Source organism: Ambystoma mexicanum, chromosome 6p (assembly GCF_040938575.1).
Source record: "Ambystoma mexicanum isolate Mex_15411 chromosome 6p, UKY_AmexF1_1, whole genome shotgun sequence".
Taxonomy (NCBI): Eukaryota; Metazoa; Chordata; class Amphibia; order Caudata; family Ambystomatidae; genus Ambystoma; species Ambystoma mexicanum.
This window is the reverse complement of record NC_090935.1, coordinates 588,908,800-588,923,464: the sequence shown is the minus strand read 5'-3', so window position 1 is coordinate 588,923,464 and position 14,665 is coordinate 588,908,800. Positions and strand designations below refer to the sequence as shown.

Below are 14,665 nucleotides of genomic sequence, written 5' to 3'. Positions count from 1 at the left end.
CCCTAGCATCACCCCTGCTGGTACCTATAAATGCAAAGAATAACAGTAAACGCCAAAACTATTGGCATTGCCAATACTTGGTTGTCTTGTGGCACCTTGAAACACCATTTGTTTTATAGGCGCCTTACAAATATCCAATCAAATAAATAAAAATACATAAATAATGCAATAGTTTTAGGTTTATAGGTGTCAAGACACCTATCAGCACAAACTAAAAACTAGGCTGTTTGTAGAATTATTGAATAAAACATATGGTTATAAAACAGCCATCCAGTGCTAGCATTTTTCGACGCGAAGCAGATTTCGACGTTACAGCGGCAATCATTTGCTGCTCAGCAACAAGCTGTCTGCCCAAGATTGCCATGTACCGTCAGAGCGTGCGCGAACACTCGGCTGCGCGTGCACTGTGTTATAAGGGGAATGAGAGTCCCTCTCAGCTGATAGAACGGTCACATGATGACCAGCTGACCCTTGAGAGGGATGCCGTCATTAGCAGGGGGTGCCCCGCCCACCTTTATGAGCCTGGGTATGGCGTGACGTCAGTTCCGGCAGAGCAGTAAGGTGTTGGGTGACGGTGTGTGTCTGCCGGGCTGGAGCTGCAGTGACACCGGCTCCAGCGCCCTGTGTCAGCTGATTGCGGAAAAGGCATCATGTCGGACTTCGACCACAACCCGTTCGCCGACCCCAACCCCTTTCAGGTGAGCTACATTCATGCCCTGTGCCATACGGTGGTGATGATCGGTGTTTGGAGGAGGTAAGCACTTGACTTACTCAGTTGCTCCACCTCCTGACATCGGACCTGTGCAGAATGATACCGCGGGAACGGCCTGTTACTTGGAGACCGCTACCTGCAGGAAAGATGATCGCGTGCAGAGGTTGGTGACGGCAGGGGCTTTCCTATGTGTGCCCTGTCTCAGCACTGCAACGGTTAAGCGGCGATGTCAGGACTTGTGCATGAGCTGGCATCGGGGTCTCTGCAAGAGGTGGTGCACTCGAAGGGCTAGGACGCAGGCTTGGAAGCGTGGAGTCTGCAAGGCTGAGTGACTACACAGTCTAGCAAGAGGGGCTCCACAAGGGATGGCAACCGAGGATCTGCAGGGGGGGCAGGGGGACACTGGAAGCATTCGCAACAGTGCATATTTTGAATAAAGCTAACTGGAAAGCAAACATTGGGCACACATGCAGGATTCTACACCATAAAGCAACCAACGTAGATGTGAAGTATACTGTACGTAGGAGGGCACCCAGTGATTGGAAGTAAGGGTGCCTGTCTGGGAGTGGAGGCATGGCCGTAATTATAGGAGGGGATGGGGGGGGGGGCAAGTCCCCCAGCCCAACTTTTGTGACATGCCAAATTGCCCCCCCCCCATCTTTTGGCGGGGACAGGGCAGGGGCGTGGGGCCACATTGCAGCCACTGCATCAATTATGTAATTGGACAGCACAAGCATGGCTACCCATTACATAAAGTGGGCGGCAGGGATACCCCGCGTGGCTCAGTTCCTCTTCCTGGCTGGTGGCCTGACTCAAAGTCAGCAGCCACTGCCAGGGTGCTGGACTGGGTGGAATACATAGTATTCATTGATAGTATTCATATGTTCGCATTTAGTGTGTTAAATCCATTTCTTATTGTTTGGGGGAGAATGCCTTTGTCAAAAGATGCAAAAGGTTACCATTTCATATTATCCTTTGTTATGATTAAGTCCTGAAAGACAGCCCACAAGACACTCTTTATAATTTTGTGGAATTGAATTCCAGGTATTTGTAGTCTTCAAGATGGGGTGAAAATAATGCATTTGTACTCTTATTGTTTGACATATTTCAATAAGGATTCCTATATTGCTGGAGTACTTTATGATGTGTGTACTTTTCAGGTCCGATTTATAAAAAAAAAAAGATTATTGCTGAAAGCCAAACGTCATGGTGAGGAGGTGAAAGGATCAGGGGGCACATTCGTTGTGATGATTTACCAGGTTCATGGATGTGGTAAGAGAGGTTGAGGTTGCTGGACTAAAGATGTTCTCCCTGGTCCTGTGTTGATTTTCAGAGTACTTGTGGCAATTACATGTGGGTTCACTTGGTCCGCTCACTTTTTTCACAGTCCCGACTCCATCCTCCTTGGGTGTTTTTGAGGACAGCATGCAAAAAGGCTTGTTTGCTCAAGTTTTCGCCCACCAGGATTTGAACCCACAAAACAGCATGAAAGTCTCCACAAAGCACACATCTTGTATTGGTATTTTGCTTTCCATAGAATATTTCAATATAGATTTTTGGGTTAAAAGGTGCACACCTTTTACACTTTGCCAGCAGTATTGTAGGAAAATCTCCTCTAGCCATTTTTTCTCTGGGTATTAATGATTCTTTTTGTAAAAGACAATGCTCATTTCTATTTTGAATTTTCTTCCATTACGAAAGGCCAATTGAATTAAATTTGTGTATTTCACTGCAGGATACGTTCAGTCCTTCTGCGTATGTTAATGAACCCCTCACACTTTTTGTCTGGACATGACACCTATTGATGACATTTGAAGACCTGTGTAATTGCTTACTCCGACTGCCTTATTACTTTTGGGTAAATAGGCTTTGGTATGATTGCACTATCCTGCCGCAAAAACGCTTTGCCATGTCTGGCCCAGGACCAATCCCTGCCCTAACATCCTTGAAAAGTGCAGTCACCCTGGGTATGTTTGGATTACTTAACAGTGATCTTCATTACTCTTTGCCCTGCTCTTCCTCGTCCTCTCTATGCGGTGCCTTCTCCGACGTCTGGAGAGACTCTGGCTCAAATCTCCCTTGCTTTCTAATGAAACCTTTTACTTCTCTTACCACGCACTATTCAACTTTTGTCTTGCCTCGGCCAAATCCTCCTACTACGCTAACCTTCTCCAGTCTTAAGCCTCCCACCCTCATCGTATTTTTCAAACTCTCTCTCGTCTTCTCTCTCCTCCCATTCCTGATCCCTCGTCCAATTCCACACTCTCTCCTTTTGACTTTGCTAACTTCTTCTCCTCCAAAATCCTCACCCTTCGGCAAAAAATCAACTCCCTCTCTGACTCCCCCTCTCCTCCCTCATCCTTCATGTCCATCTTCTCACCTGTTTCCCCTTCTGAAGTCTCCTCCCTTATATCCAAAGCCCACCCCACGTCCGCCCCTTCTGACCCTCTCCCCTCCTTTCTTATCCCCAAGATCTACCCTCTTCTTATCCCCTACCTTACCACTTTCTTCAACACCTGCCTCTCCTCATCAACCTTTCCCTCTGCTTTCAAACATGCTTCGATTATTCCTATTCTAAGAAACCCTCTGCTGATCCACTTCTCACTGCTAACTTCAGACCTATCTCTCTTCTACCATTCCTTTCTAAGCTTCTTGATCGCCATGCCTACTCTCAGCTCTCATCCTTTGTCACTACTTCCTCCCTTCCAATCTGGCTTCCGTCCCAAACATTCCACAGAAACTGCTCTCACCTCTTAACTCCCTCCTCTCTGCTCGACATGCCAAGCAATCCTCTATCCTTATTCTCCTTGATCTCTCCGCAGCTTTTGACACTGTCGATCATCCCCTCCTTCTCCACACTCTCTCCTCCTTCGGGTTTAAAGGTCCTGTTCTCAAATGGCTATCCTCTTACCTCTCCTCCCGTTCCTTCGCTGTATCATGGGGTGGCCAGACCTCTCCTTCCTTCCCTCTTATTTACGGTGTCCTCAAGTTTCTGTACTTGGTCCTTTCCTCTTCTCTCTTTACACCTCCCTCATTGCCCCTGTTATCTCCTCGTTTGGCATCTCCCACCATTTCTATGCTGACGACACTCCACTCTTTCTCTCTTTCTCCTCCTTCTCAACTGACCTTCACCAAAAACTCTCTAACTGCCTTACTGTCATTAAGAACTGGATGTCCTCCCACTTTCTCTCTCTTAACACAGATAAAACCGAAGTCCTTTTCTTCCCCTCTAATTCTCTTCCCCCCCTTCTTCTCCTCCCCCTATCATTCACTTTCCTCCCTCCAATCTCCCTCTCTCTCCGCAAGCTTGTTATTTAGGCGTTCTCTTTGACTCCTCTCTCACCTTCTCCCAACACATTTCACTCACCTCTCGCACCTGCCTTTACCACCTCTACAATATTTGAAAAATCCGTCCCTCCCTCACATTCCATGTTACCAAACTCCTAATCTGCTCTCTCATCTTTTCCCGCCTCTTCTACTGCTCTTCTCTACTCTTTGGACTTCCTGCATCTCATCCTGCCCCTCTTAAATCCATCTACCACTCTGCTGTTCGTACCCTTTGTCTCCTTACCTCCCGTGACTCCATCTCTACCTCTCTTACCTTGGCTGGCTACCATTTCACTTAGAGCAAATATTTTACTTTCTCTGCCTTGTCTTCAAATCCCTCCATGGTCTTGCTCCTCCTTATCTCTCCTCCCTTCTCTCCTTCTACTCCCCCTCCTGTTCCCTTCATTCCGCTGACCATTTCCTTCTCACTGTACCTCCATCCCCCTGTGCTTCCTCCCGTTTCCGCTCCTTCCAACTCCTTGCACCTCTGCACTGGAAATCACTCCCTCTCACAATCCGCTCTACCACGACCTTCACCTCATTTCGCACTTCCCTCAAATCCCTCTTCCTCCATTCTCCTCCTTGAAACCTCCCCCTCTGCCCTCTCTACTTCCCCCTACCCCCTCTTCCTTCCCTTTTGATTTTCTCTCTCCTGCCCCTCCTCTCTCCCTTCCATTTCCCTCGCCCAACTCAACACCACCCCCCCAACTAATCCCACTCCCCTTTTCCCCCCTACCCTTCAGTTAATTGCTCTTTGCACTGTTTTGTCGAATGATTCATGACGTAATTTTGCTTCCACTGTTATTTTATTGTTGTTGTCATGTATTATGATCCACTGTACAGCGCCTTGGTGTAAAGCGCTCTATAAATAAATCAATCAATCCATCACAGTATTTTTCTTTTGAGGTCCCCATCTCTACAAATGATTCAGCTCACTCGGTCGGCTACTCCAAAATAAGCCTCACTCCTGATATTGCTACAACAGTAATATTAACAGTTAAAATTCAGATATTGAATCCCTACGGATATTAATGACTAATGTTTTTACATCATTTTCTGCGAGGGGACCCATACATCTTTTACACCCACGGCCCCGCAAATCCTAGGTGTGGACTGGCAGCGGGCCAACCTTGTAGTGAGGGGCTACATTTTCTTTAGACTGCGGGAGTCGCTGGGAGAGGGGCAAACTTTGTGGGTGCATCTGTATATTCTAATGAGACTATTCTAGTCAGCTTAAATGTTAAAAGCTGTTGACTCTTTGTGTCAGAAACACAAACTTACGTAAGAACTGTGAGAATTAGCTGCCTTCTGTCTCCCATATCCTGCTCACTCTCCTGACATGCAAGTATCAAGTCACTCATGATTTCAATTGCCTAAAAATGTATATATACAAATTCAGGTGCTAACAATGATACGCGCAAAATTATTACTAATTGACTGGCCTTTATTAAAGGTGCACCCCTCCCCCTCAAGCACTGTTTGTCAGGTCCTGTCCTGCTATGGTATTGTAGTTCAGCCAGGTCAAGTCAACATAGCCCAACATTTTGGGTGTCAGGCCCAGGGGGGATAAAGCATGGTCTGCTCAATGGCCGTTGCATCACTGTTTGCATGTGTTATTGTGTATGTAATGTCCATTGCAATGCTGGGCACACCCGGCATTGCAATGGAGGTGCTGGGTGCATGTGAGGGAGAGCTGCGAGGAGGTGCAGTCTGGCTGTGAACTCTGGATCTTTTTTCTACCTGCCTGAGTCTGTTTTTGCCTTTCATTGAGGCACAGGGTTTAAAAACCCATTTTGGCCGCGGAGCGGCCGCGGAGAGCTGCGAGGAGGTGCAGTCTGGCTGCTGGCGTGCTGGCTGTCTGTCTCCCCCGTCCGCTCCCTGCAAAGGAAACCTAAGTCCAAAATCTAAGGCACTAAAGAAATTATCAGAACAGCCCTACGACCTCCCTCCTAGTATTGAAATTTGAACAACCATGGAGGACTCCTCCCCGATAGAAAAGACGGAGCTTGGGCAAACAGTGCATGAAGAAGCCGGCCGCGTGTTGAGAAGTGGCTTTCTCACATCAAAAACACAAGAGGAACTGCTCGAGCGCACCAAACCAGAACCCAAACATAAAATGAAGAAAAAACAGCAATCAGAGACGCTTGCTCTCTCCCCCCCGATCCCCCCCTCAGATCGCCCCATCGGCTGCAGCACGACCTACCTTGGAGAGGAGCCGGGTCATCGCCGGCGGGATATGCTGGGGTGGGAGGGCGACTGCCCGTGGCTGCGGTCGTGCCGCCGGAGTCAGAGCCAGAGGGTGGGGGGTTGCCGAGCCCAGTGGGGGAGTGCGAGGCGGCTAGGCTCTCTGTTAAGAGGATGAACGTCGGGGCCGTTGAGCCCCCCAATGTGGAGGCACCGGCGCCGGGTGTTGGAAGGAGTGAGGAGGGACGTGTCCCAGTGAGCCCGCGGCAGGTTTCGGAGTTCCGGGAAGAGGGGAGAGGCGAGCCCGAGCAAGAGAGTGGCCGCTCTACGCCCTCTGGTGGCAGCCTGGATCCATTACATGGCGAACTGTATACAGAAGCAGCTCCCAGGACCAACCTAACTACAGATAAAGGACTGAAGGCTTTTTTCGAGACAATAAAGAAAAAACACACTAGTCTGGATAAAAATGACTGCTGTAGAGAATTAAAAATTGAAAATGAGGTCCATCCAATGACTTTAAGAGCTGCTCTACCAAGCCCTGAACTAGATTCGATCGGATACGGAGACCAAAACTGCCCAAACACAACTATATCATACCTGGAGGATCCTGAAGTAGAGGAAATTGATGACCTGAATATCTTGAGAGAACATCATTGGGCCAAGTCCAATACCTATTCAACTAGAGAAGTACACGACGGATTCAACATTATACCTACTCTGACTCATCCCCCTACTTGTGAAAAAGAGGAGGAGTCAAAGTCTAAAACCCAAATTTCTAAATTAAATGAAATTGACATAAACCAAAACACTCAAAGTCTAGAGGAAAAAAAATTAAAGCCAACTGGCTCATCAACACCCCACATCAGATTACCTAAAAAGACTCAGACGAAAAAGTTAACTAACACAATAACTCCGTCAAATAATCCGATTGGAAGATTTTTTGAAAAATTGGGAAAGATTCCGCCGGTAAACCGGTTTGAACTATCGGATTTGGAAATCTTGGAAGGAATACCTCCATCCCCTCGAAAAATCGCACTGAAACAACCGGCTTTAGCACCATACCTGGGAAGCCCTAAACATTCACCACGAACACGCTGGCATTATAACCCACCCATGCCTCAACAAAAAACCGTCTTACCCACCGCCAACACAGATCCAAGACCCTCGGAGCGAAATTTGAAAAACATCGTGGAAAAGAGAGAAAAAAGCGTCACTGGACATCCAGCTATAACCACGCATAGGGAAGAAAAACAATTAGATCTTGGCTCACAACCAGCTACGACTGAGGGGAGAAACCACGTTGAAATCCATACGGCAGACCTCCCTATGAGCGAAACACCATTGTTCCCATCTCTGGATATAGAAGATAAATTGGGTAAAGCTGAATCATCAAATAAACCTTTGACGCCGAAAAAAAAAGAAACGGAATCTAATTCAATGACGGACCAACTAGATCACCAGAGAAAACGTGAAGAAATTAAATTGATGGAGGCACCACTAAACTATAAAAATATGTTAAAAATCAGAGAAACTTCTCTTGATGGGAATCTGAGCCCAAAACAAAGACAGGATGCGGATCAAGGAGAAGGTTCACGTCCACCACTTTCAACTCCATACAAAGCTAAGACAGAAAACGAAATCCACAAAAAAAAAGACATTAACCTTCCCACCAAAAATACTGACATACTACCAATCATGTCAGCCGTGACCATTGCACTTGCACCATTTGGAAAGCTATATGAAACCATTAATGAAACGTTAAAGGATCATACCTCAATAATAGCTGCATGCAATTCAAAGCTAACCCATCTAGAAGGCTATATAATAGCCTTAGAAGCTTGGAAGGCAAGTACAAATGATCAAAGCTCCATGACAGACAACCCCGAGGTATTTCACTTTAAACACAAATCAGTGAATGTGAGCACTCAAACGAACCTGACCGAGATTAAAAGAAAAGATAAATTAGAAAACAAAACGGTAGATGTACACTCGACATCCTCTGCCAACACGAGTGTCACATCGCCAAAAAGAGCACTGGACTCACATGCTAAGCCCGGTGACACGGAAAAGAAGTGCAAAAATCAAACGGATGTTGTTCAACTCAGAACGCAAACTGAAGTGAGCAGTAAAAAATTGCAGAGCCACAAGGCTCAAATAAATCAATTGCTAGTGAAAGAAAAAACTACAAAAGCTCTCTATGCCCAGAAGAAACATTCAACAGAAAGCTTCTCAAATAAGCTTATTACCAAATGGATAACGGTGAATGATCAAAAACCAAAATCAATGGAGATCGAGCCCTCCCAGAACACTGCAGAAGAAGAGCAGTGGGGAGCCATTCAAAACAACTCGTTGGATTTATCCAACCTAAGCGTTTACTCCATAGAAACATCGGAATCAGACATTCCCAGGCCATTTACAAAAAAAAGAAAGGTATCCTTTCTGGATGATAAACCCCAACAACATGATTCAAAAGAGCCACATTGCCAAATTGAAAAAAAAAAAAAAACATTAACAAAAAAGAAAGACAAAACTAACGACTCAAGTAATAGAAGCTGTCATATCACTCCAGAGAGAACCACGCTTTTTCGTCTAGGTAGCTCAAAGATCAACAAAACTGAATTAAAGCACGGAAGTCTGGAGGAATCTTATCGAAGGAAACACAAGGAAAAACACAACGTTGGAACCTCTGAAGAGACAGCAAACAACGAATCACGACATAGACAAAAGTCCCGGATTAGTCAAAGCAACTCAGAAAAAAACGCAAATGCATCAACAGACAGAAAAATGAATTACAGGAGGGAAGAAAACAGACGAAGATACAACTCCGGGGAATCATCTGGATTAAATCGAAGACTCCCTGCCTCGCTCACACATCAAAATCACACACGTACATCCAAAATCTTCACCCAAAAGAGTCACTCGTCACGTACGTTGAAGCTTGAAAGAAGCGACAAAACGGGAGAAAAAATCATTCTTAACAGAAGAGCAACCGTGAAGCTCCTGGAAAAAATTTACAAAGGAGATCAAATCAGAAGTGCAGACATAAAAATTGTGGAATTTGCACAAAAAGCTAGGACAGATAGCATCTTTCTGCACATCACGTCTCTAACAGTGAAGAAACTCCTGCTCCAGGCGGCAGGCGAATTATCTAAAAGAGGGTACCTCCTAAGGGAAACGACAGCGGAAGAAAGAGGTCAAAGGAGTGATCATCCACATGCATTAAAATCGGAGTGTACTTACGAGACAAACGGAAAAGAGAGATGGAAACCAGCTCTGATTACCCCGGAAATAAGACACTAATAGAACAAAGAGGAAATCATACCGATCATCAGAGAAGAACGAGCGAAAAAACGAAGAAAAAAAAAATGCAGAGCGAGAAATTAGAAGGCAACACAGCCCAGACTCCAGAAGAGATAAAGAAAGAATAAAGAGCAGTGACAATTCCACCATCAGGGGAAGGTGGAAAAAACAAGAGGAGTCCTCAGTAAGAAAATCAAATAGACAACCGAGGGGCCCGCCCTCGAGATCGGGCAGAAGGGAATCAGAAACGCGAATCGATCGAGAAGAGCCAACGACTTTAAAGCACGATGACATGGTGAAAAAAGATCTCAAAAAATGGGCATGGATACCTTCCGTACTGACACGCTATGTGAAGAAATAGCAATCAAATCGACCTTCGGCGAGGACTGGAGGAGCTTCACTAGAGCAACCGCGAGATGTACGGAAGATAAATCAAGTGATCACCATTGGCTCTTGGAACACAAGAGGCCATTCCCATTTGACCAAGCCCGGGGAAATAAACCTTGGCCAATATGATTTAATAAGTTTGCAAGAAACTTGGCTGCTTGATCCACCCAGCTTGGACGGCTATGAAGTCCTTTTATCTCCAGCCCAAAAAGGAGATAAAGGCCGACCTGTATCAGGCCTTTTAACAGCAGTCCGATCAGGGGGGCCCTTACGAATAGTCCACAATCTGAGATTGTCCTTGGCAATCCAGGCAACACTACTAAAATGGGAAAAAGAGGAATCCTCCCAAGGAAAACTCAGACACGACCTCCTGCTCCTCTTGAACATCTACTGGAACCCGTTAGAAGCTAAAACAAACGATTTTCTAAATACCATAGAAAAAATACTGACCAATGTCGCAGAAATCTATGAAGTGGACCACATTCTGATAAATGGAGATCTGAACGCCACATGTCCAGGGCATAAAGCACCAAAGCCACTGCAAACTACAACCAATTCATGTTCAATCGCCCGAGGCTGCGCTTGGTCGGCGTTGATGAAATCCAGGGACATGTATAACTTGAACTCTTTAGAAGTAGCCAGTACTACCATCCCTACATGGGAAAGCGAAGGAAAGAAGAGTGTTATCGATTACATCTTCGCTTCTAAAGAGCTATACTGTATAATCTCGAGTTTTAAGGTAGTGAAAACCACCAGCAGTGACCATAACTTATTATCCGCAACGTGGCCAACAAAAACACACGCGATCACAGCAATGCCTTACAAGCTGGAAACAAATGTACAAGGGAACCGGCTGAAAATGACATCAGATGTCCTAATCGACATTACAACATCCTATTATAGACAAGGGTCTGTTAAAACTACTGCTGAAAACTTGGACTACTATCCTCTTCTCATTCCATATCTTCGCCCAATGCAAAAGAGAAGATCGGAAACAACTCATCTGCACAAACATAATGAAGAGCTGAGGATAAAGAAAGCCTTCTTACGGAAGGTAATACGACAAGCAAAACGATACCCAACACAAAAAAACTTAAAATTGGCAAATATACAAAAAAAAGGATATAAAGCCTGGCTCCAGTCGTCCCGCTGGAAATTGTATCAAGAAGATGCTGAGTCCATGTTGAGAGCAATGTGCAAAAAGAACTCACAAGAATTCTGGAAACTAATAAAGTTCAATCAGGCTACTACAGATATGACTATCACCAATAGTGTCCCAGAAGAGAAATGGGTAGAACACTTCACCGCACTATTTAAAGAATCTACAACACCAGAAACTGTAGTGGAAAAACAAAATACATCGCAATGGATAACCTGCTCTGAGCAGGCCATTCTGGAAAAGATCTCCAAGCTAAACAATTCTCGCGCACCCGGCCCAGATGGAATATCCAACATTCATCTAAAACAGGACGCAAAAGCCTGGGCACCATTAATAACAGAAATTTTTCGTAGATGCAGAAACACAAGACAAATTCCTGATTCGTGGAGATCAGCAAACATCGTTCCCATTTACAAGAAGGGCCTGAGAGACGATCCGACAAACTACAGGCCAATAGCACTCCTTGGTGCTAGATGAATTTCAGACATGGCAAAAGGAGGCAAAAACAGCAGACCCATTTCAAACAGGTTTTGAAAAGAACCTAGGCACCTCCGTTAACATCATGCTGATCAGCATCCTGAAGTCTAAAGTCCTAGAAGGTCAACCGAAAATCTTTATTGCTACGATCGACTTGGTCCAGGCCTTCGATCGCGTCAATAGAGGCAAGTTATGGACGAAACTTGAAAAACAAAACTGCCCACTATTCATCCTAGAACCAATGTGAAGGCCTTACATAGTGACACCTCGGTCAGAGTACGTCTTAATGCAGCAGGCTCCTTGTCTAAAAGTATAAAGACAGCGAGAGGAGTCAAACAAGGGTGCCCTCTGGCACCAGCACTATATAAAGCATATATGGCGGACATAGTGGACGCAGAAAATGACACTCGATCATTTCCTCCTCAAATAGGTAAGCAGAAAGTGACACGTCTGCTTTATGCGGACGACATTCTCCTATTTGATCAAACGCCCATTGGGCTCCAGAGACAACTGAATAGTCTATCCTGCTACCTAAAGAAAAATGACTTGGAACTCAACACCTCGAAGACCAAAATAATGATTATGGAAAGAGGATCCAAACAGAATAAACGCCCCCAGTGGTTTGTGAATTCAGAAAAACTAACTGTAAAGAGTTTCACATATCTGGGGGTTAAGTTATCATGCAGTCGAATTGAAATAACAATGCAAGAACATCTATTCTCCAAGGCAAAAACACTAGCAGCACAAGCCTTATCCTTGGAACGTAAATTCGGCAAATTTTCAATTCTACCGATAATAAGATTCTTCAAAGCAAAGGTTACGCCAACTTTAACCTACGGAGCAGAGGCAATGCCTTATCTTCCGAAAACATTGTGGGCAAAACTGGAAGGATCATTTTGGCGGAGAGTGCTCCGGCTGCCAAACTCGACTCCAGTAGCAAACATTCGTTTGGAACTAAGTCTGCAATCATTGAAATCAGTGGTGGAAAGAAACAGCTTACTATTCCTGGGAAAGATTTTAAGGCATCCACGCCCAAAAATCTTGGAAATTATTTTCGCAGAAATGACGAGCGGCCAAAACCCCATGCTAACAACATGGTATAACAACCTCTTAAATCGTGCTGCATATATTGGTTGCTCTGAATGGGAAATCGAACGCATTCCTGGGAAAATAAAGAAAAAACTAAAGTTACAAGATTGGATTGAAACACTTGAAACAGCTGATGACCACACAACTTCGGCCCATCATACAACCAATACACAAAAGTTGGACGAAGTAAGAAATTACTTAAAAAAGTTCCCAGATAAAAGACTGCGTACAATCTTTCTGAGAGCACGCCTGAACATCTTGAAGACAAATGAGATCTTATGCATCAGGAAACAATCAGTGTCTAACAAGTGCCGGTTCTGCGGAAGTGGGGACATCGAAACCCTTAGACACCTACTCCTTCACTGTTCTGGTACGAGCGACATCAGACAAACTTATCTTCATCCTCACGAATCAAAGTTCCAGACCATAAGGGAAGAGGATTAGTGGAACAAGCTAATGAGTGGAGATTCAATCTCCCTGACTATAGCAACTGCAAAATTTCTGGACAGTTTGAAACTAGAAGAAAAAGACTCTCGCAATCTAATAGGAACCAGTTTCTCCTAACTCAGATGAAACAGAATCCGAAAGAAAACCACAAAGAACAAACAGAACAAATGATGACCTCAGGAAGCACCCAAAAACAGAGCGAAGGAAAAGATCTTGTAAAAATTGAAATTCAATTAAACACAAGTAAATATAAAATAAAAAAAAAAAAAAAGGTGCACCCCTCCCCCTCAAGCACTGTTTGTCAGGTCCTGTCCTGCTATGGTATTGTAGTTCAGCCAGGTCAAGTCAACATAGCCCAACATTTTGGGTGTCAGGCCCAGGGGGGATAAAGCATGGTCTGCTCAATGGCCGTTGCATCACTGTTTGCATGTGTTATTGTGTATGTAATGTCCATTGCAATGCTGGGCACACCCGGCATTGCAATGGAGGTGCTGGGTGCATGTGTTTGTGAGTAGGTGAGTGTGCACAAACATATGTGGGTTGACTTTTGTGTCTGAATGAATGATAAATAATGCATGGTTTGTTTGTTCTGGGTGGAATGAAGTTTGTGAATGTTATGTTGTTGTGTTACTAGGTGGGTGGCAGGCAGGAATGAAGATGTGTGGGGGCCCATTTTCAACATGATGATTCGGGGCCCCCTGATTAGAGCAAAAACAGTCTGATGCACCCGTGGGGTGCATACATTACAATGATGACAAAGATGAGGTTAATAGGCCCCAATTATCTCGATGCGGCCAGGCAGCTAAATGCCCACCGAAGAGCTCTAAACCCTTCTTTAACAGCATGTGGCTGATGTGGAGGACCCAGTGTTTGAAAGCAAAGAGTTGTTAATACTTCAGTGTATCCCATGGGAAGAGAAAACGCAGTTTCTAATGAAAGCGCTGCAAAGTGCACATTTTAAGTCCAGAACTAAAATAGAGAGAAATGAATACAATGCTGTGTTACAAGACCGCTGAGTGCTGACTGGAAACATGGGGTCAGGTGCCGGGGCCACCCCTGATGCTCGAGGCCTCTATTATTTGAAAAGGTTGAAATACCCTGATGCCGTCCATGGTCAATGGGTATGAATTTTTAGTGTGTGTATGTATGTATGTATATATGTGCGCAAGAGGTGCTTGGCAGGTGCAGCACTTGTTTATGGGCATAGAGAAGGCAACTATGAAATATTTCATGGCTAGACTCCGACTGGGATTTTGGGGCTGCCAGTCTAGCCCTTTCTTTCTGTGACATAACTTTATTCTGGGCATCTTGATAAAGCAAGCATGGTATGTGTTATTAATTGGCTAGACTGGTATTTTTTTTTTACTGTTGTCAAAGTAGTGAGTTCTTGTCTTTAAAATTAAATTTTAAAGATACGTCATCCGTCTTATGCAAGTCATAACAGAGCGTCAGCACGGGACTCTTGTGGTGTCGTAGTTTAGCATTATCCCTCAGAGCCACCATCCATCCTTCCTCAAACCCGCCCCTTTGCTTCAGTTGTCATGTCCCCCCCAACATTTTTAGTAAAGTTCCTCCACTGAGTG

The 14,665-nt window shown here is 44.9% G+C and overlaps 1 protein-coding gene across 1 annotated transcript in view; it reads left to right on the top strand.

Annotated features, from left to right (window-relative positions):
• The first annotated feature begins 385 nt into the window (after positions 1 to 385).
• Positions 386 to 14,665, top strand: part of SCAMP1 (secretory carrier membrane protein 1) — a 498,174-nt gene continuing 483,894 nt past the window's right edge. Inside the window, exon 1 of the mRNA XM_069627423.1 lies at positions 386 to 698. Coding sequence (XP_069483524.1) covers positions 651 to 698 — 48 coding nt within the window. The 5' untranslated portion in view covers positions 386 to 650. The remainder of the gene's footprint in view (positions 699 to 14,665) is intronic.